At 53.9% G+C, this 21,496-nt stretch overlaps 2 protein-coding genes across 2 annotated transcripts; one reads left to right on the top strand and one right to left on the bottom strand.

Moving 5' to 3' along the window:
• The first annotated feature begins 17,575 nt into the window (after positions 1-17,575).
• B0H64DRAFT_394790 (uncharacterized protein) lies at positions 17,576-19,759 on the top strand. Its single transcript, XM_062803716.1, has one exon. The coding sequence runs from the start codon at positions 17,766-17,768 to the stop codon at positions 19,374-19,376; it is 1,611 nt and encodes a 536-aa protein (XP_062658810.1). The 5' UTR covers positions 17,576-17,765; the 3' UTR covers positions 19,377-19,759.
• Positions 19,760-20,142: 383 nt separating this feature from the next.
• Positions 20,143-21,272, bottom strand: B0H64DRAFT_358789 (ser/Thr protein phosphatase family protein; the record flags this gene model as incomplete). Its single annotated transcript, XM_062801657.1, has 1 exon — positions 20,143-21,272. The coding sequence occupies exon 1, from the start codon at positions 21,166-21,168 to the stop codon at positions 20,143-20,145; it is 1,026 nt and encodes a 341-aa protein (XP_062658809.1). The 5' UTR covers positions 21,169-21,272.
• Positions 21,273-21,496: the final 224 nt, after the last annotated feature.

Raw genomic sequence — 21,496 nt, 5'->3', positions numbered from 1 at the left:
CTTGCCTGGTGCTCAGTGTGCTCAGTCCTGGCTTGGCAACTGAGCGCACTGATCACCATCGATCCTGTTCCTGCCTTCCGATTGGCTTATTCCATAACTGGCCCGGGGCGTCCCGCGCCCCGCGGTTCCGCCTGTTGGCATATTCGTGACACGATGCCCCCCCTCCAGGGTCGACGTCCCGTCGGCCACTTCCTTTAGCCAACTTCTTGAAATAGCGCCAACAGTCCCCAATCTGTTTGGTGAGTGGTCCCCACCATCCTTTCCCATTCATCCTTCATCATGGCTAACGGTGTGAGGAAACGCAAGCGAAAGCAAAAATCCAGCACCGAGCGCCGTCGTACTCGTGCAACTTTATCCAATCTTGTTGGCACCGAAATGGTGAGGTGTACTCGCTGCAGGGAAAAGAAACTTTCAGATTGCAAGGTTTCCGACAATTCCGACGTTTGCGGCAACTGTCTCGACGCGGGTAACCATTCATGCGACGCTTTTGGGTATAGTGATTCTGCCGTTCGTCGCATTGTTGACGAGGAGCGCGATCTGGACGAGCAGGAGCGTGCTGCCACTGATGCCATTCGGGAGGCACAGCGCGAGCTCCTGAATGCGAATCGCGACCTTGCGACGGCCCTGGCGAAAGCGGATCGCCTGCGGACCCAGCGTCTGGCCTTGAAACGCAGGGCCCTGGCGATGTTTGACCAGGAGGGGGAAGTGCTTGTGGAGCAGGAGCGCCGGGAGGTTGCTACCGGGCAACCGTCTTCCTCGGGTGTCGCCGGCGTTCCTTCTTTTGACTTTCCTTGGGTTCAAAAGTTCGTCTTCTTTACTCCCCTCCTTGCTTCCTTGCTGACAGTGCTTAGTTTTTCTTCGGACGACCCCTTCCTCGCCGGGGTCGACTTGTCTGTGGGGCTTCCTTTGGTCGGTCCGGATTCCTCTGGTGGAACTCCTGAAGTTTCTCGGGGCAGTTGAGGTTGGTAGCTGGTTGCCATGAATTGTCTTCTGGGCCAAAGTCCAGCCATTTGACCAAATACTCCAACTGTCCTTTCATGATGCGTGAATCTAGGACTTCCTCAACGTCCCATTCCTCCTCTTCGTCTTCTGCCTCGGCGTCCTTGTCGAGTCGCGCGTTCTCGGGCGCTGGTTCCAGAAGCGAGATGTGAAAAACGTTGGTCCGTAGTCGCATTGTCGAGGGTAACGCGAGTGCGTAGTTGTTCTCCGAAATCTTTTTGTCGATCTTGAACGGTCCGATTTTGCGAAAATCGAGTTTCCTGCTTGGTCGCTTCATGCGAAGATTTCGAGAAACGAGGTAAACTTTGCCCCCCTCTTCTAGGCGAGGTCCCTCGAGCCTGTTTCTGTCGTAGAACTTCTTCATCCTGGTTCGTACGAACTCGAGTTCTTCCTTGAGCATCGCATGCAGCGAGCTCATCTTGTCGGCTTTGACTGCCGCTCGGGGCACCGAGACATCGGGCCCCTGTCGCAAATCTGCTTCGTAGCCGTAATTCGCGAAGAATGGCGTGACCTTCGTGGTCTCCGTGACGGTGGTGTTGTAGGCGAGTTGTGCTGCTGGCAACAGCTCGACCCAATCGTCCTGCTGGAAGTTGACGTACAACCGTAGATATTGCTCGACGACCTGGTTGAGTCGTTCCGTCTGTCCGTCCGTCTGTGGGTGGTAAGCAGTCGAGAGCTTACTCTTCGTACCCAGCTTCGTCATCAGAGCTTGCCAAAACTTTGATGCGAACTTCGTGTCTCTGTCCGTGATCCATTCCTCCGGCCATCCGTGGACCGAGGTGACGTTGCGATAGATCACGTCTGCAAGTTGTTCTGCCGACCATGTTTCCTTGTAAGGGAGGAAGTAGCTCCACTTGGTGAGTCTGTCCACCATTGTGAGGATGCTGTCGTATTCCACTCCCGTTACCGAGTCCTTGGACAGTGGTAGTTTGGTGATGAAGTCCATCGTCACCGAACTCCATGGTCGTTCCGCGACTGGCAATGGTTGCAACAGCCCGTATGGCTTGTGTCGTGGCGGTTTGCTTCGTCCGCAGAGGTCGCACTCTGCCAGGACTTCTTCCGTCGCTTGCTTGATTCCTGGGAAGTCGTAGTTCTGCTTGACTTTTGCAATTGTCTTGCTGATTCCCATGTGCCCTCCGAGTTTCGACTTGTGGATCTTCCGAATGAGCTCCTTTTGGTCGCCGGGCCTGACGTAGGCTTTGTCGTGGTACCAGAGTCTCGTTCCTTCAAGTCGCAATCCCGCGATCTTGGATTCCGGCTCTTCTTGCCATGCATCGCGCTCGTCGTCCGCGATGGTTCCTTGGAAATCTTGTTCCAAACGTTGTTCCCTGAAGGCCGCACAGCATTCTACAAACGGTTGCAGAGGCCTAGCTTCGGGATCTTCCGACTGTTGCTGAAGTGCTGCGATCTCGTAGTCTTCAGTCGGTTGGGAAGCGTGCCGTAGCGATCCGTCTGTCTGTTGATGTAGCAATGGTGGTGAGGCTTCAGATGTGTTGTCATGATGATCCGCTCTCCTACTCAAGGCGTCCGCTCGTGCGTTCTCTGACCCTTTCTTGTAGTGGATCGTGAAGTTGAATTCGGACAGGAACTCTGCCCATCGAGTTTGTCGTCCGTTCAGCACCTTCGTGGTGGTGAAGTAGCGTAAGTTCTTGTGGTCCGTGTACACCTGAACTTCGTGTGTCGTGCCGCTGAGGTATGGTCTCCATTCCTGAAATGCTTCGATGATTGCGAGAAGCTCCTTGTCGTGGATCGGGTAGTTAAGCCTTGGTCCTTCGAGTTTCTTGGAGAAGAACGCAACTGGGTGAAGCTTGCCGTCCTTGTCCCTCTGACCAAGTTGTCCTCCGATCGCGAAGTCCGAAGCATCAGCCTCGACTTCGAAAGGTGTGCTTGGATCAGGCAGCATGAGCACCGGGTCGGCGATGATCGCATCGCGGATCCGCTGGAAAGCCTGCTCGTGCTCCTGCTTCCACTGGAATGTGGCATCCTTTTTGGTAAGTTCGTGCAGAGGTCTCGCGAAGTCGCCAAAATTCTTGATGAACATTCTGACGAAGTTGGCGAATCCGATAAATCCTCTGACCTCCGTGGCGTTCGTCGGTGTCGGCCACGTCTTGACAGCTTCCAGTTTCTCGGGTTCGATCTTGACCCATCCCGGGGAGATTTCGTAACCCAGAAACACTGTTTTCTTGACATGAAACTCGCTCTTGTCCTTGTTGACTGACAATTTGTGCTCGTGCAGTGCGTCCAGCACCTGCCGCACGTGTCTCTTGTGTTCTTCGAGTGTCTTGGAGTAGATGAGAATGTCATCCAAGTAACAGACTGCAAATTTATCGAGGCAATGTCGAATTGCGTGGTCGATAGCGGCTTGAAATGTCGCTGGTGCGTTGGTCAACCCGAACGGCATGACGAGGTACTCGTAGTGCCCGTAGGGTGTCCGAAAAGCCGTCTTCCATTCGTCTCCTTCCTTGATGCGGATGTGGGCGTACGCTGTTGGAAGGTCGAGTCGTGTGAAGTGTTGTGCTCCTGACAGCTGATCTCGAAGCCTCGAAATCAGTGGCAGCGGGTATCGGTTCTTCACCGTCTCGTTGTTCAACTGTCGGTAGTCCACACACATCCTGAGCTTCCCATCTTTCTTTGGAACGAAGAGGACTGGGTAGCCTGCTGGAGATGTCGATGGTCTGATGTGTCCTATCTCGAGATTCTTTTCGAGATAACTCCTCAACTCTGCATCTTGCTTCTCGTTGGTGTGGTACACCTTGAAAAACTTCAACTGGGCTCCTTCCTTGAGTTTGATCTCGTGATCCCAAGGTCCGTGGTCTGGTAGCCCTGCAAGATGTTTTGCCGTGAACGCCGGGTGCCCCTTGTAGTCGTCTGGGATCTGCCCCGTCTTTGCGTTCTTCGCCGTACCTTCGTAGTACGCGAACTTGTTGTTCCCAGGCTCGATGCTTGCTGCTTCGAGTTCCCTGACTTCTTCTGCTGCCAGCTCGATGCTTGCCGCTTCGAGCTGATTGACCCATTGTTCATGTTTGAGCATTCCGTGCTCGTCGACTGAGACGACGGCGATGGTTCGTTCCTCCCGTGCCTGCTTCTTTCGTCGTGTGCCGCTTCTTCCGGACTCCAGAGTGCGTGGTTCTGCACTGGCTGCTTCCTGCGGTGGGCCCGTAGAGGGGGTTCGTTCTGACCCGCTGCTCTTCCGTGGCTCCTGTTCTGCGCGTTCTCCCATCAAGCTGGTCGGATGCTCCCGTTGTTTCCGCGGTCGCAGATGGCCATCTCCCTTCCAGCTGATGTCTGGGTCGTAATCCTCATGCCATGGGCGTCCGAGAATCATGTCTTTCTTCGGCCCCATGTTCACGATGTCGAACACCACTTGGGTGGTTTTTCCTTCCACCTCAATGTCGAGTGGTTCTGTCTCTCGTCGTACCCATTGTGTGTCGAATGGTCCCTTGACGACGTGTGGTTGCTTCTTGATCCTCCATGGGATTCTGAGTTGATTCACAAATGCGGGCGAGATGAGATCCATCTGCGCTCCTCCATCCACTAACGCGAGGGCTTCGATCTTCCCCCATCGCGCTGTGATCCAGAGCCTGTTGTCTGGCTTGGTGCTTCGTACAGCAGCTACTTCGTGTTCGTCTGCTGGGAGGTCGTTGTAAGGCTTCTGCTTGCGCCAGTTCTTCCTGTACTGCGCAGCCTGTCTCCGTTGCTGTGGAGTTAGCGGTTTCCGGGCCCCTCGGAGGGCCCTGAGCCGTTTCCCAAGCTCTTGTGGTGTTTCAAGGCGTCCCTGTCCGCACCTTGGCTTGCGGCGTCAATCGTCTGGTGTTCTTGGAGCCATTGGGCCGCCCATGCCTCAACTGGGCGCCTCTCGTTCCTTCGGGACGCTCTCGTCCTCTGGTGTGGCTTCCTCTGGGATTGCTGTTCCATGTATCCCCAGATTTTCTCGTCGGCGTGTGGTAGGCAGTCTGCGCTTCGGCATTCGTTGACTCCTACGCCCGCCATACAGCGTCGGGGCCAGGCTGCCTTGGGTTTAACCCTCAGCCTGCCCTCGTGAGTGCGTTGGGTGTCCCACAACATGCCTGCGGGAGCGTCGCCGCTGTCGTATACCCATCTGATGGGCAGGGGTTGCATTCCCTTTTCTTCTCTTGTGGGCCAGAAACTGTTGCGAAATTTGTCCTGGAAGTGGTACCGACATTCGTGCGTGATGCACTGGAACCAGGGCAGGTAGATGTGACTTTCTTTTCGTGGGTCCACCCGCTCGTGGTCTTCTGATAACAACTGGAATCCCTCCGTGTTGTTCTCGCCCCGAAAACCCCACCATTCAAGGTCGGAGGTCTGTCGTCCGGCGCGCACGATGTGCTGATGTCGCGTCCAGTATTCTTCCCAGCTCTGCTGTTTTCTTCCTTTCGCCGCATTCTGTTCCTGTGCGTAGTCGAAAAGTTGCTCGGGGTATCGTACTCCGTTTTCGTATCCTTCCGCCTCTTCGGTGGGTCCATCCCACGGTGTGTGGTGCGGAAGTGCCTGGCGGATGTCGTCCTGCAAGGCCTGTGCCTCTCTTAATGTCTTTTCGACGTGATCCCCGGCCCTGTTGTTGGCCTCGGTGATCTCTTGGACTCGTTCCCTGGCGAAATCGAGTTCCGCGCAAAGTCGTCCGTACTGGTCGTTCCTTCCCTGGAGAAGTTGCTCGAGTTCTTCTTTCTCTCTTGACAACTCCTCGATCCTTTGCCGTTGGCTTAGGACCTTCTGTTGCAGAAAAATGAGGTTCGGGCTGACTCCTCCTTCACCCTCGTGGGTTCGCCATTGCCCGTCCTCTTGCTGAACCAGGGTGATGCCCCAGTCCTCAGCGACTTGTCGGATGTGCCGCGGGGGAGCCAGTTCTCCCTCGTCATCCGTTTCGATGAAAGCGTGATGGGCGGTGTCATTTCCCTCCTGGTGGTTGCTGCTCATCAAGTCTTCTTGATCCGAGTCGGTGAGTTCATCGTCCTGCTCGATGACTCGGTCAATGTCGATTTCGAGGTCGTCCTGCGTGTAGCTGGCGGCTGCGACCTCCAGAAACCGGGTTCTTCTTCCGACCGTGTTTTGGTCGATGGTGGCAGCTTCCTTCCCTGGAACCGGTCTCCACTCTTTCTTGCTGCGGCAGTCTCGTTTGAAGTGCCCCTTCTTGCCGCAATTGTAACAAGTGATGCCTGATTTGTCCTTGGCACCATCTCTCTTTCCTGCCCATTGTGCCTGGGCAGCGCTGACGTCCATGGGTCCCGAGTGCGTGCCGTATGACGTGCTCTGGTGCTGGCGTTTCTTTTTGTCGTTGGGCTTGTGGTAGCCTGCGGATCGCTGAATCTCGCTGCCCTTCTTCTGTTGTTTGCGGGCGAACTGTCGGTCGTCAATTTTGACAGCCATGGCGATGTACTCGTCGAGCGTGTCAGGTCGGCTCTCCTTGTAGAGCTCGTCCTTGACCTCCTCCTTCAGTCCTCCGTAGAACAGGTGCATCAGCCCCTCGTCGTCTATTTCTGCCTTCATGGAGTCTTGTCGGAAAATCGTGGCGTAGGCGGTGGCTGACCTAGTCTGCTTCAGCCGTCCTAGCCGTTCCTGGGCGTGTAACTTCTCGTCCTTGTCACCGAACACCTTCTGAATCTCACTCTCGAACTCGGAGTAGTTCTCGAAGACCTTTTTGGTGAAGGGTTTGTGGATTGCTCCGCCGAGGAAATCACTCAGTGTTCCCGTGAACCACTTGAGGGCCTTGTCCTTGAGTCGGGTGGCGGCGTATCTGGTCTTGGATTCCTCAGTGGCGAACTGGTGCGAGTTGTGGTCGAGATAGTTCCGCATCTCCGTGATCCAACCTGGCAAGGCTTCCTGGTCGCCCCCGTACTTCTCGGGTTGCTCCAATTTGACCTTCGTCTTGGCCGGGTCCTTGGTGTGGACCTCGGTCGCCGCAAGTCGGGCTGCCAATGCCGCGTTGCTGGCCTTGGTCTTCGCAAGCTCTTCTTCAGTTTCGTCGAGTCGTTCGGTGACTCTCTGAAGCGCGGCCGTGATCTGGCCCGGCGTCGGTTGAGTTGCCATGTCGTTTTACCTTCGAGCCTGAACTGTAACAGATCAAAGGGAGTTAGCAACGTGTGACGAACCTGTCTCTGGACCCGTCCTGTTAGGGTTCAGTATCGGTCGAAGGTATTCTCTCAAGGGTGCTTAGGTTCGGTGCAGCCAAAGGGTGCACAACAAAGACTTGTCTCAACAGTAGGCTCTCGAGCTTGTAGCGAACTGTAGTTGTGATTGCTAACTGGAGAACTCCCAGAGCTCTCCAGAACGAGTGACTATATACCTATCTAATTCTTAGGTGCTCAGTGTGCTCAGTCCGGGTTCGACAACTGAGCTCACTGATCACTTCTGAGTTACAATCGTCCTGATTGGTGACCTTGCCTGGTGCTCAGTGTGCTCAGTCCTGGCTTGGCAACTGAGCGCACTGATCACCATCGATCCTGTTCCTGCCTTCCGATTGGCTTATTCCATAACTGGCCCGGGGCGTCCCGCGCCCCGCGGTTCCGCCTGTTGGCATATTCGTGACAGCCGAGTTTATTAGTAAGTATAGTGGATTAACTATAAACTACTCAGGCTATTATAGAGTTACAGCAATATAGGTATATACCTATTCGGATATAATAACCTATTCTAATATTTAACTATATTATAGAAAGCTCGATCTAATACTATAGTTAGTATATTTATAAAGATCTCTAGAACTATCGCTAGGAAATTGTCACGAACAGCCAACGAGGGGCGTGCTGGAGACATGCCACCACGGGGCGCGGGCCGCCCCGAGCCAATCACCGGCGGCCAGCTGGGTGCTCTGCTCTTGGCACGACAGAGCACGCTACGCTCTGGGTGCTCTGGCACGGAGCATACAGAGCAAGGTACGGAGATACCTCAAGACTTAGATAGTATATAGTCACTCGTTCTGGAGAGCTCTGGGAGTTCTCCAGTTAGCAATCACAACTACAGTTCGCTACAAGCTCGAGAGCCTACTGTTGAGACAAGTCTTTGTTGTGCACCCTTTGGCTGCACCGAACCTACGCACCCTTGAGAGAATACCTTCGACCGATACTGAACCCTAACAGGACGGGTCCAGAGACAGGTTCGTCACACGTTGCTAACTCCCTTTGATCTGTTACAGTTCAGGCTCGAAGGTAAAACGACATGGCAACTCAACCGACGCCGGGCCAGATCACGGCCGCGCTTCAGAGAGTCACCGAACGACTCGATGAAACTGAAGAAGAGCTTGCGAAGACCAAGGCCAGCAACGCGGCATTGGCAGCCCGACTTGCGGCGACCGAGGTCCACACCAAGGACCCGGCCAAGACGAAGGTCAAATTGGAGCAACCCGAGAAGTACGGGGGCGACCAGGAAGCCTTGCCAGGTTGGATCACGGAGATGCGGAACTATCTCGACCACAACTCGCACCAGTTCGCCACTGAGGAATCCAAGACCAGATACGCCGCCACCCGACTCAAGGACAAGGCCCTCAAGTGGTTCACGGGAACACTGAGTGATTTCCTCGGCGGAGCAGTCCACAAACCCTTCACCAAAAAGGTCTTCGAGAACTACTCCGAGTTCGAGAATGAGATTCAGAAGGTGTTCGGCGACAAGGACGAGAAGTTGCACGCCCAGGAACGGCTAGGGCGGCTGAAGCAGACTAGGTCAGCCACCGCCTACGCCACGATTTTCCGACAAGACTCCATGAAGGCAGAGATAGACGACGAGGGGCTGATGCACCTGTTCTACGGAGGGCTGAAGGAGGAGGTCAAGGACGAGCTCTACAAGGAGAGCCGACCTGACACGCTCGACGAGTACATCGCCATGGCTGTCAAGATTGACGACCGACAGTTCGCCCGCAAACAACAGAAGAAGGGCAGCGAGACTCAGCGATCCGCAGGCTACCACAAGCCCAACGACAAAAAGAAACGCCAGCACCAGAGCACGGCGTACGGCACGCACTCGGGACCCATGGACGTCAGCGCTGCCCAGGCACAGTGGGCAGGAAAGAGAGATGGTGCCAAGGACAAATCAGGCATCACCTGTTACAACTGCGGGAGGAAGGGTCACTTCAAACGTGACGGCCGCAGCAAGAAAGAGTGGAGACCGGTTCCAGGGAAGGAAGCCGCCACCATCGACCAAGACACGGTCGGAAGAAGAACCCGATTTCTGGAGGTCGCAGCCGCCAGCTACACGCAGGACGACCTCGAAATCGACATTGACCGAGTCATCGAGCAGGACGATGAACTCACCGACTCGGATCAAGAAGACTTGATGAGCAGCAACCACCAGGAGGGAAACGACACCGCCCACCATGCTTTCATCGAAACGGATGACGAGGGAGAACTGGCTCCCCCGCGGTACATCCGACAAGTCGCTGAGGACTGGGGCATCACCCTGGTTCAGCAAGAGGACGGGCAATGGCGAACCCACGAGGGTGAAGGAGGAGTCAGCCCGAACCTCATTTTTCTGCAACAGAAGGTCCTAAGCCAACGGCAAAGGATCGAGGAGTTGTCAAGAGAGAAAGAAGAACTCGAGCAACTTCTCCAAAGAAGGAACGACCAGTACGGACAACTTTGCGCGGAACTCGATTTCGCCAGAGAACGAGTCCAAGAGATCACCAAGGCCAACAACAGGGCCGGGGATCACGTCGAAAAGACATTAAGAGAGGCACAGGCCTTGCAGGACGACATCCGCCAGGCACTTCCGCACCACACACCGTGGGATGGACCCACCGAAGAGGCGGAAGGATACGAAAACGGAGTACGATACCCCGAGCAACTTTTCGACTACGCACAGGAACAGAATGCGGCGAAAGGAAGAAAACAGCAGAGCTGGGAAGAATACTGGACGCGACATCAGCACATCGTGCGCGCCGGACGACAAACCTCCGACCTTGAATGGTGGGGTTTTCGGGGCGAGAACAACACGGAGGGATTCCAGTTGTTACCAGAAGACCACGAGCGGGTGGACCCACGAAAAGAAAGTCACATCTACCTGCCCTGGTTCCAGTGCATCGCGCACGAATGTCGGTACCACTTCCAGGACAAATTTCGCAACAGTTTCTGGCCCACAAGAGAAGAAAAGGGAATGCAACCCCTGCCCATCAGATGGGTATACGACAGCGGCGACGCTCCCGGAAGCATGTTGTGGGACACCCAACGCACTCACGAGGGCAGGCTAAGGGTCGAGCCCAAGGCAGCCTGGCCCCGACGCTGTATGACAGGCGTAGGAGTCGACGAATGCCGAAGTGCAGACTGCCTATCACACGCCGACGAGAAAATCTGGGGATACATGGAACAGCAATCCCAGAGGAAGCCACACCAGAGGACAAGAGCGTTCCGAAGGAACGAGAGACGCCCAGTTGAGACATGGGCGGCCCAATGGCTCCAAGAACACCAGACGATTGATGCCGCAAGCCAAGGTGCGGACAGGGACGCCTTGAAGTACTACGCGAGCTTGGGAAACGGCTCAGGGCCCTCCGAGGGGCCCGGAAATCTCTAACTCCACAACAACGGAGACAGGCTGCGCAGTACAGGAAGAACTGGCGCAAGCAGAAGCCTTACAACGACCTCCCAGCAGACGAACACGAAGTAGCTGCTGTACGAAGCACCAAGCCAGACAACAGGCTCTGGATCACAGCGCGATGGGGGAAGATCGAAGCCCTCGCGTTAGTGGATGGAGGAGCGCAGATGGATCTCATTGCGCCCACATTTGTGAATCAACTCAGAATCCCATGGAGGATCAAGAAGCAACCACACGTCGTCAAAGGACCATTCGACACGCAATGGGTACGACGAGAAACAGAACCACTCGACATCGAGGTGGAAGGAAAAACCACCCAAGTGGTATTCGACATCGTGAACATGGGACCAGAGAAAGATATGATTCTCGGACGCCCATGGCATGAGGATTACGACCCAGACATCAGTTGGAAGGGAGATGGCCATCTGCGACCGCGGGAACAGCGAGAGCATCCGACCAACTCGATGGGAGAACGCGCAGAACAGGAGCCACGGGAGAGCAGCGGGTCAGAACGAACCCCCTCTACGGGCCCACCGCAGGAAGCAGCCAGTGCAGAAGAACGCACTCTGAAATCCGGAAGAAGCGGCACACGACGAAAGAAGCAGACACGGGAGGAACGAACCATTGCCGTCGTCTCAGTCGACGAGCACGGAATGCTCAAACACGAACAATGGGTCAATCAGCTCGAAGCGGCAAGCATCGAGCTGGCAGCTGAAGAAGTCAGGGGACTCGAAGCAGCAAGCATCGAGCCCGGGAACAGCAAGTTCGCATACTACGAAGGTACGGCGAAGAACGCGAAAACGGGACAGATCCCAGACGACTACAAGGGGCACCCGGCGTTCACGGCAAAACATCTTGCAGGGCTACCAGACCACGGACCTTGGGATCACGAGATCAGACTCAAGGAAGGAGCCCAGTTGAAATTTTTCAAGGTGTACCACACCAACGAGAAGCAAGATGCAGAGTTGAGGAGCTATCTCGAAAAGAACCTCGAGATAGGACACATCAGACCATCGACATCTCCAGCGGGCTACCCAGTCCTCTTCGTTCCAAAGAAGGATGGGAAACTCAGGATGTGTGTGGACTACCGACAGTTGAACGGCGAAACGGTGAAGAACCGCTACCCACTGCCACTGATCTCAAGGCTTCGAGACCAGCTGTCAGGGGCACAATACTTCACGCGTCTCGACCTTCCAACAGCGTACGCCCACATCCGCATCAAGGAAGGAGACGAATGGAAGACGGCTTTTCGGACACCCTACGGACACTACGAGTACCTCGTTATGCCATTTGGGTTGACCAACGCACCAGCAACGTTTCAAGCCGCTATCGATCACGCAATCCGACATTGCCTCGATAAATTTGCAGTCTGTTACTTGGATGACATTCTCATCTACTCCAAGACACTCGAAGAACACAAGAAACACGTGCGGCAGGTGCTGGACGCACTGCACAAGCACAAATTGTCAATCAACAAGGACAAGAGCGAGTTTCATGTCAAGAAGACAGTGTTTCTGGGTTACGAAATCTCCCCGGGATGGGTCAAGATCGAACCCGAGAAACTGGAAGCTGTTAAGACGTGGCCGACACCGACGAACGCCACGGAGGTCAGAGGATTTATCGGATTCGCCAACTTCGTCAGAATGTTCATCAAGAATTTCGGCGACTTCGCGAGACCTCTGCACGAACTTACCAAAAAGGATGCCACATTCCAGTGGAAGCGGGAGCACGAGCAGGCTTTCCACCGGATCCGCGATGCGATCATCGCCGACCCGGTGCTCATGCTGCCTGATCCAAGCACACCTTTCGAAGTCGAGGCTGATGCTTCGGACTTCGCGATCGGAGGACAACTTGGTCAGAGGGACGAGGACGGCAAGCTTCATCCAGTTGCGTTCTTCTCCAAGAAACTCGAAGGGCCAAGGCTTAACTACCCGATCCACGACAAGGAGCTTCTCGCAATCATTGAAGCATTCCAGGAATGGAGACCATACCTCAGCGGCACGACACACGAAGTCCAGGTGTACACGGACCACAAGAACTTACGGTACTTCACCACCACCAAGGTGCTGAACGGACGACAAACTCGGTGGGCAGAATTTCTGTCCGAATTCAACTTCACGATCCACTACAAGAAAGGCTCAGAAAACGCACGAGCGGATGCCTTGAGTAGGAGAGCGGATCACCACGACAACACGTCTGAAGCCTCACCACCATTGCTACATCAACAGACAGACGGATCGCTACGGCACGCTTCCCAACCGACTGAAGACTACGAGATCGCAGCACTTCAGCAGCAGTCGGAAGATCCCGAAGCCAGGCCTCTGCAGCCGTTTGTAGAATGTTGTGCGACCTTCAGAGAACAAAGATTGGAACAAGACTTCCAAGGAATCATCGCGGACGACGAACGCGATGCATGGCAAGAAGAGCCAGAATCCAAGATCGCGGGATTGCGACTTGAAGGAACGAGACTCTGGTACCACGACAAGGCCTATGTCAGGCTGGGTGACCAAAAGGAGCTCATTCGAAAGATCCACGAGTCGAGACTCGGAGGACACATGGGAATCAGCAAGACAATTGCGAAAGTCAAGCAGAACTACGACTTCCCAGGAATCAAGCAGACGGCAGAAGAGGTCCGGGCGGAATGCGACCTCTGCAAGCGGAGCAAGCCAGGACGACACAAGCCGTACGGGCTACTACAGCCATTGCCAGTCGCAGAACGACCATGGAGCTCGGTGACGATGGACTTTATCACCAAGCTGCCGATATCCAAGGACTCAGTAACGGGAGTGGAATACGACAGCATCCTCACGATGGTGGACAGACTCACCAAGTGGAGTTACTTCCTCCCTTACAAGGAAACATGGTCAGCAGAACAACTCGCAGACGTGATCTATCGCAACATAACCTCGGTCCACGGATGGCCAGAGGAATGGATCACGGACAGAGACACCAAGTTCGCATCAAAGTTTTGGCAGGCTCTGATGACGAGACTGGGTACGAAAAGTAAGCTCTCAACCGCTTACCACCCACAGACGGACGGACAGACGGAACGACTCAACCAGGTTGTCGAACAATACCTACGGTTGTACGTCAATTTCCAGCAGGATGACTGGGTCGAGCTGTTGCCAACGGCACAACTCGCCTACAACACCACCGTCACGGAGACCACGAAGGTCACACCATTCTTCGCGAATTACGGCTACGAAGCAGATTTGCGACAAGGGCCCGAGGTTTCGGTGCCCAGAGCGGCAGTCAAAGCCGACAAAATGAGCTCGCTGCACGCGATGCTCAAGGAAGAACTCGAATTCGTACGAACACGGATGAAGAAGTTCTACGACAGAAACAGGCTCGAGGGACCTCGCCTAGAAGAGGGGGGCAAAGTTTACCTCATTTCTCGAAATCTTCGCACGAAGCGACCAAGCAGGAAGCTCGACTTTCGCAAAGTCGGACCGTTCAAGATCGACAAAAAGATTTCGGAGAACAATTACGCTCTCGCGTTGCCCTCGACAATGCGACTACGGACCAACGTTTTCCACATCTCACTTCTAGAACCAGCGCCGGAGAACGCGCGACTCGACAAGGACGCCGAGGCGGAGGACGAAGAAAAAGAATGGGACGTTGAGGAAGTCCTAGACTCACGCATCACGAAAGGACAGTTGGAGTATTTGGTTAAATGGCTGGATTTTGGCCCAGAAGACAATTCATGGCAACCAGCTACGAATCTCAACTGCCCCGAGAAACTTCAGGAGTTCCACCAGAGGAACCCGGATCGACCAAAGGAAACCCCACGGACAAGTCAAACCCGGCGAGGAAATCGTCGGATGAGGCGCTAGGAAAAGAGTCGACAGGAAGGGCGGACCCTTGCGGCCAGGAGGGCACCAGGGAAGTGCCGTCAGGGGACAGGACGGGAACCGAGGAGGCCACCGCCCGGGATGACTCAGCGTCCCGTCGCTCTTTCTCCTCCTCCTCGTCCAGAAGCTCCGACTCGCGACGGAACGCCTCCAAGGCCTCTTCCTCAAGGGCGCGGGACTGTCGCTCCAAGCGGAGGAGCTTGCTCAGGGTCGCTTGGCGCTCACTGTCCAGTTGACGTTTCCGTTCGATGAAGACACGCACTACCATGTTAGAAGACACTTGACGAGGCAAGGGGGGACTCACGATCTGCCCCGTGAACGTCACAACGAGTGCGGTTCGCAGCAAGACACGGGCGACACTTGGAAGCGTTGTCCGCCGCGGTGCAGGTTAATTTCTTTTTACGGCAGTACGAGCAAGTAGACATGACGGAGCCAAATGCGTCGGCACAGGCGACCTGATCATGACGGCGGTCAGTACTGTTGCGCTTGCGAACGCGCGACATGACGAAAAGAAGGTGAAGGAGAAGACTCACCACGGACAGAGTAGGAAATTGTTGGATCTATTTCGGGGACGGAAAGAAGCGCGTGGTCTTCGGGACGAAGACCAACAGGGAGGGGCATCGTGTCACGAACAGCCAACGAGGGGCGTGCTGGAGACATGCCACCACGGGGCGCGGGCCGCCCCGAGCCAATCACCGGCGGCCAGCTGGGTGCTCTGCTCTTGGCACGACAGAGCACGCTACGCTCTGGGTGCTCTGGCACAGAGCAGGGAGAGCACGACGCTCTGGGTGCTCTGGCACGGAGCATACAGAGCAAGGTACGGAGATACCTCAAGACTTAGATAGTATATAGTCACTCGTTCTGGAGAGCTCTGGGAGTTCTCCAGTTAGCAATCACAACTACAGTTCGCTACAAGCTCGAGAGCCTACTGTTGAGACAAGTCTTTGTTGTGCACCCTTTGGCTGCACCGAACCTACGCACCCTTGAGAGAATACCTTCGACCGATACTGAACCCTAACAGGACGGGTCCAGAGACAGGTTCGTCACAGAAATATACTGTTAGTAATACCAACTTATTATTACTAGAGAAGTCCAGACCCGGCTATTCTATACTAGTATACTCGTTAGTATAGGGCTTTTTCGATAATCCTCCTATCACCTTATAACCAGAGTTACCGGCAATCCCACTATCTAGCCCTACCCTTTTTCATTTAATAGCATCTTTATAGAATCTATAGTATTTGGAGGTACTATTACCATTACTGGAACAGATAGGTATTCCTTTCTATAGGTATTTAACTATCGGTATATAAGTAGGTTAGTAGGTTATAGATTAGTTACCCCAGCTTACTATTCTGTCACGGATATGCCAACATGTGGGGCCCAAGGCACGGGACGCCCCGGGCCAGTCAAACCAATCAGGGATGCAGCAGGGTGATCAGTGAGCTCAGTCGCCAAGCAGACTGAGCACAGTGAGCACCGCGATCCCAATCACCAATCAGGATGAACAGGACGTTCTAAGTGATCAGTGTGATCAGTGTTCAGAGGAACTGAGCACACTGAGCACTCAAGAATTAGACAGGTATATAGTCACTCGTTCTGGAGAGCTCTGGGAGTTCTCCAGTTAGCAATCACAACTACAGTTCGCTACAAGCTCGAGAGCCTACTGTTGAGACAAGTCTTTGTTGTGCACCCTTTGGCTGCACCGAACCTAAGCACCCTTGAGAGAATACCTTCGACCGATACTGAACCCTAACAGGACGGGTCCAGAGACAGGTTCGTCACACCAGCCCCCCTACCCCTCTGGATCACCGGAATTGCCATTCTTCGGACCAGAGGATGATCCTTATCGAGCGTGTGTAACCTGAATGCGTATCGGAGCCTTGTATCCTTAAGGGCGACCTCCGCGGTCGGGATCCCCGCATCTCTATACTAGAGATTATTGTTGAGCCGGGCATAGGCGGTATTAACCCTTAAGAAGGTTAAGTTATTTAATAATATTCTCTATATCTACCTATAGAATAGCTAAGTTAATGACTATAATCTTACCTACTTCGAGGGTCTAAACTTACCCTATTACTAAGCTATCGCTAACAATATTAGCCTAAAGGCTAGTAAAGTTAAGGCTGTAGATACTAGCAATCTATATAAGAAGATACCGTTAGTACTTAGTATCTAGGTTATATTAATAGAAAATATCTAGATCGATAAAGGTCTTATTAACGGATCTATTAGTATAATTTATAACTTTATATAGCGGACTAGTACTAACCCTAGTATACTACCTCTTTTTATTATATTAATTAAGTTTAATTAGTATATTAGCTCTCTCTATTTTAATAACCCCGAGCTTACCGGTATCATACCTATCTTCTATAATAAGAGGGACTTCCTTAGAGGTAATAGTAACTATACTTATATATAGTTCCCTCTAACAATTATATATACTATTATAGTATATAAGTTACAGAGTATAATACTTAATAAAGCTATACTAGATATATCTAATAAAGACTTTATAGCTAGGCTTATATATATTACTATTAGCTATATTAAAACTATCCAGAGTATTATATTTAACAGTATATTCAACTTATAGGCTCTATATATCCAAGCTAACACCAACTATACAGTATATACTAAAGATATTACTTATTATCTTCTATAGTTGGTTATACTAGAGCAGGTAGAGGTTTATACTTAATAGTAGGATATCTATAATATATAGATATTTATTATTTATATAGTTTAATATATATAAATTATACCTCTCCCCTCTATAGATAACTATCAGCTAGTACCCAGTATTTATAAAGGTATACCGCGATACTACTATATATCACCAACAACTAAGCCCAAGCTATAGAGATAAACCAAGCCATTAAGCTTAGGGCTACAGGCAACCACAAGCTAGTAAGTTGACGGCCAAAAGCTGTCGGCTTACCTAGCGTAGTAGGTCGACGGCCCTGGGTAATGGCTGGTCGTTGTTTAATGGCGGTATGGCGAGGGCAGGTTATCGGCTCTATTGTTGGGTTGTTGTTGTATCGAAGTATACAGTGGCGATAGTAGGTATCGCCAAGCTTCGCTTCACACTTACTGGGGCAGGCCGTGGGCGTGGGTGGCACAGTCAGGTATTTTAACCTCCCTACCTAGGTACCTAGGTCGTGAGTCGAACATCGAAACGAAGTCGCGTTTGATGTCACCTCATGGGCCCGCTTTTATCATCTCGCGCTGGCATTGGTTTGTTGGCCACCTCATTTGCGCAGTGCTTTTTCGGATTCACTTTTGCAACCACCACGGCTTGGAATTTCTGGACGTGACGTGCCATTGCACACGGGGCACTGCCTTTCATAACCTCCCCGGGGACACACTTTTACCACCATGTCTTCAACGTCGCATCTTCTCCATCTCCCTGCCGAGTTGCTTGTTATGATTTCGTCCCTTTTGCCCAATCGCGACATTAAAAGTCTGCGTTTGACGTGCCGCTTTCTCGTGTCTGCCATCAATCTACGCCTGACCCGCGTTTTCTTGTCGGCCAGTCGCCGCAACGTCGACGTGTTCCGAGCGATTGCCCAGCATGACACATTTCGCAAGCAGATCGTTGAGATCATCTGGGATGATGCGCGCCTCGTCGCGCGCGAGGCAGAGAGGGAAGCCGACTACCATCCGTACGAGCGTTGGACCATAGATGAAATTGTAGAGCTCCACGGCGACCAATCTCGAGGCGACTGTCCGCGGTGGTTTTGGGAGGCTTACGAGGCAAATCTCACAACGCTCGAGTCTCGACGGGGCTACGATGTGGACCGGCCCGATCATGTCGCCCGCGACCAGGTCGCCGCAAAACGGCCGTCCCTGGAAGAGTCTTGGGCGCATTATCAGGTCCTGCTACGTCAGCAGGATGAAGTGATTCATTCCGGTGCTGATGCGGAAGCCTTTCGATACGGCCTGGAGAGATTTACCTCGCTGAAACGAGTCACCGTCACGCCGTTTGCTCATGGCTTTTGGCTCACACCTTTGTACGAGACACCGATGATCCGTGCTTTCCCGCGGGGCTTCAACTACCCCATCCCCCGGACGTGGCCGGTCAACGATAAGGCCGAGAGACCTGTGGCGCATCGGTGGAATGAGATGAGCGAGGACGAAAAGGACCGTTGGCGCGGCTTTCGTATTGTCACTCGTGAGCTAGCAAAGGCCGAACGTTGCGGCGTTTCGGAATTGTTCATCGATGTCAACCACCTCCTGTCAGGCATCAACTGCACCATCTTCTCCGAGCCATCTGCCGAGTACGATAATCTCTTGAATCTCCTTCGACGCCAAGGGTTTCGCCGCCTCGATCTTGCTCTCACGGTCGGTGATCAGGGATACGAGGAGGAATGGAGCGCTTTCCGGAGTGGATATCTCCGGCGCGCACTTTCTGAGACCTCCGATCTGGAGCACATCAGCCTGAGGACAGATGAAGATGAGCAAGACCCTGATTGGAGCCAGGACCCTGTTCGGCATTTCGTTCCTTTAAACACCATCCTCCCAGTCGACAATTGGCCATTTCTCCGACACTTTGGGCTCTCACAGTTTCTCGTGCGGCAGGGGGATTTAATCTCATTACTGGCCAGATTGCCCACCACACTTCGGTCGGTAGAACTGAGTCACCTCGTTTTCCTACAAGGCAACTACCGCGATTTCCTCGGGGAGATGCGAGATTCTTTGAATTGGCGAACCCGTGCTAGGAGTAAAAGGCCGAAAATCAGGTTGGCGATCCCCATACGACAGAGCAGTGAGTTGAGCATATGGGTGGATAAGGAGGTGGACGAGTTTCTTTATGCCGACGGCATGAACCCCTTTCAGACGACAGATGGACACACGGTGCCTTACGGGGTAGGTGTGGTGAGAGATGTTTTCAACCCGAATCATGAACGGCCAAACTTGAGTCTACCAGGTTTGGCAGATGCTGGCTATATCAAGCACGTCTACTTCAATGGCCAGCGAATTGTTTAGCTCAAAGCCAGGCTTGGTCGCCATAGATTGACACATGTGCTGTTGACTCGTGTCAGCGGCGCATGGGTACTGTGTTTGTGACCCATTTCTCCTCGAACAAAAGATTTGCAGCGGCGGACCTACCACCTGATCGCCTGCATTAAGCCGGTCAGCCTAATGGTACGTTGGGCGAGGGAACGGTCATTGGCCGGCAGCTCGTCTTTGGCGTTAGACAGGTATCGTCACGAACTACAACTGCTCTTATAAGGTCGTCGCAGAGGATACGTACTACGATATTGCGTAGAGTTAGGATTAACCTCAGTGACCTGTACGTCCGGAACTGAACAGTAGGAGCTTCCTGTGGCGGCTTGTAAACCGACGTGTTCATTTGCGTTGGGGTCGAGGCCATACGACCTGCCTCTGGCATGACCTCGGCAACGGGTGTTGTCACGCCCACACCCACGCCAGAAGGCATCGCCAGCGGTTGCAAGGTGTCCTACCGCTCTTTTTTGGAGGGGGACACATGTGGCGACATCGCCCAATGGCATAGTGTTGCTCTAGATTCTTTTACTCGTGGAATCCTGCTGTGAAAACGAAGTGTTCTGGCCTCCAGGGTGGAGCATACGACTGCGTATGGATATAGCCTTACCGAGGATTGACAGTTGGACGAGAGGTAAATTTGCAAGGCGCGGTGACCTTTCCTGTTCGCTTGATTGAGACGAAGGTGACGCGGTTCCTACCTACCCAGGGACCAGAGTTTGCAGTAAAACGGGTCGAGTGTCCCCAATTATTCCACAACACCCCTCCCTCTCCCCTCGGGCAACTCAATATCCACCACCCAAGGCGGCCTGACGGGTTGCCCAGCCACAGCCGCATTCACAAACAACGTGTTCACACCCTTGACGACGGGCAGCGGATCCCCCACACAATGACTCGTCTTGACGCACTTCCCCCGAGCATACTCCCCCAGCCTGCGCTCCTTTTCCCGCACCACCTCCGCCCCATCCCCCTTCAGCGGCAGCACCGACCCCAAATCCGCAACCACCGTCGACCCATGCTGCCGCAGCCCAGTAACCCCCCTACCACCATCCCCATCCCCCTCCCCCTCCCCTTCATCCCCCCCCTCATCTCCATCTCCCCACCTCACCACCTCCGCCCCCCACCCCTCATGAATATGCCCAAAACAATGCACCCGCGGCCGCGCCCGCTCCACAGCCTCAAACAGCTCCCCCGCCCCCACATGCTGCCCCCCGGCCGCCGCCCAGCTGCGATCACGCACCCCGCGGGGCGGGCCATGCGTAACAACGACATCGACATCAGGTGGTATGGCGAAGCGATGGGGCGCCTGGTGGCGCGGGTACTGGAACCCGGGGGCGCCGAAGGCGGGCGTGTAGGGGGATGCGTACAGGGTCAGGTGCGCGCCGTTGGGGAGCGGGAAGCGGTGCGTGCCTTCGGGGAGGTAGTGTAGGTTGTGGTGTTGTTGTGCGGCGGTGAAGAGGTGGTGGGCGGCGTTGGGGTGGCCGTGGGTTTGGAGGAGTTCGGGGTGGGTGTGCAGGAGGTGTTGGTAGGTGGGCGTGTCGAGGGTGTAGTCATGGTTTCCGGGGAGGATGAGCTTGAGGGGGGCGGGGATGCGGCTGAGGAGGTGGATGGCGGTTTTGTACTCGGATAGTTGGGAGTCGCTGGTTATGTCGCCGCAGTGGATGACTACGTCGATGGGTTGGAGGGGTTTGGTGTCGGGGAGGTAGTGCATGCCATGGGTGTCTGCGATGACGAGGAAGCGTGTGCGGATGCCGGGTTTGCTTGGGGAGGCCATCGGGTTGTCGTCTTGGTGTGTTGGAGACACGGTGACTTTGGAAGAGGTGACGAGTTAACTACAGTTTGAGCCAGCATCTTGAACAGGCTCAGGGTATCACAGATGTGGGCGATGATGTTCGTGGAGTCTTGGGGGTGGATGTGATGATGAAATATTTGTGGATCTTTGCCCCTTAGTTAACAGACAACGATCGCCTGTCTCATTCAGGGGAAAACTAACCCCTAACCCTGATTTTGCCTGGAGTTACCCCTGATTCATGACCCGAGCGCCGGTCGATTCAGGGTTGCCAGGGCAACTCGAGTTTGCAAGGTGGGGGTCACATGAAGTC

The sequence above is a fragment of the Chaetomium fimeti genome (assembly GCF_033439085.1).
Source record: "Chaetomium fimeti strain CBS 168.71 chromosome Unknown B0H64scaffold_4, whole genome shotgun sequence".
NCBI classification, from domain to species: domain Eukaryota; kingdom Fungi; phylum Ascomycota; class Sordariomycetes; order Sordariales; family Chaetomiaceae; genus Chaetomium; species Chaetomium fimeti.
This window is presented reverse-complemented; position numbering and strand designations above follow the sequence as displayed.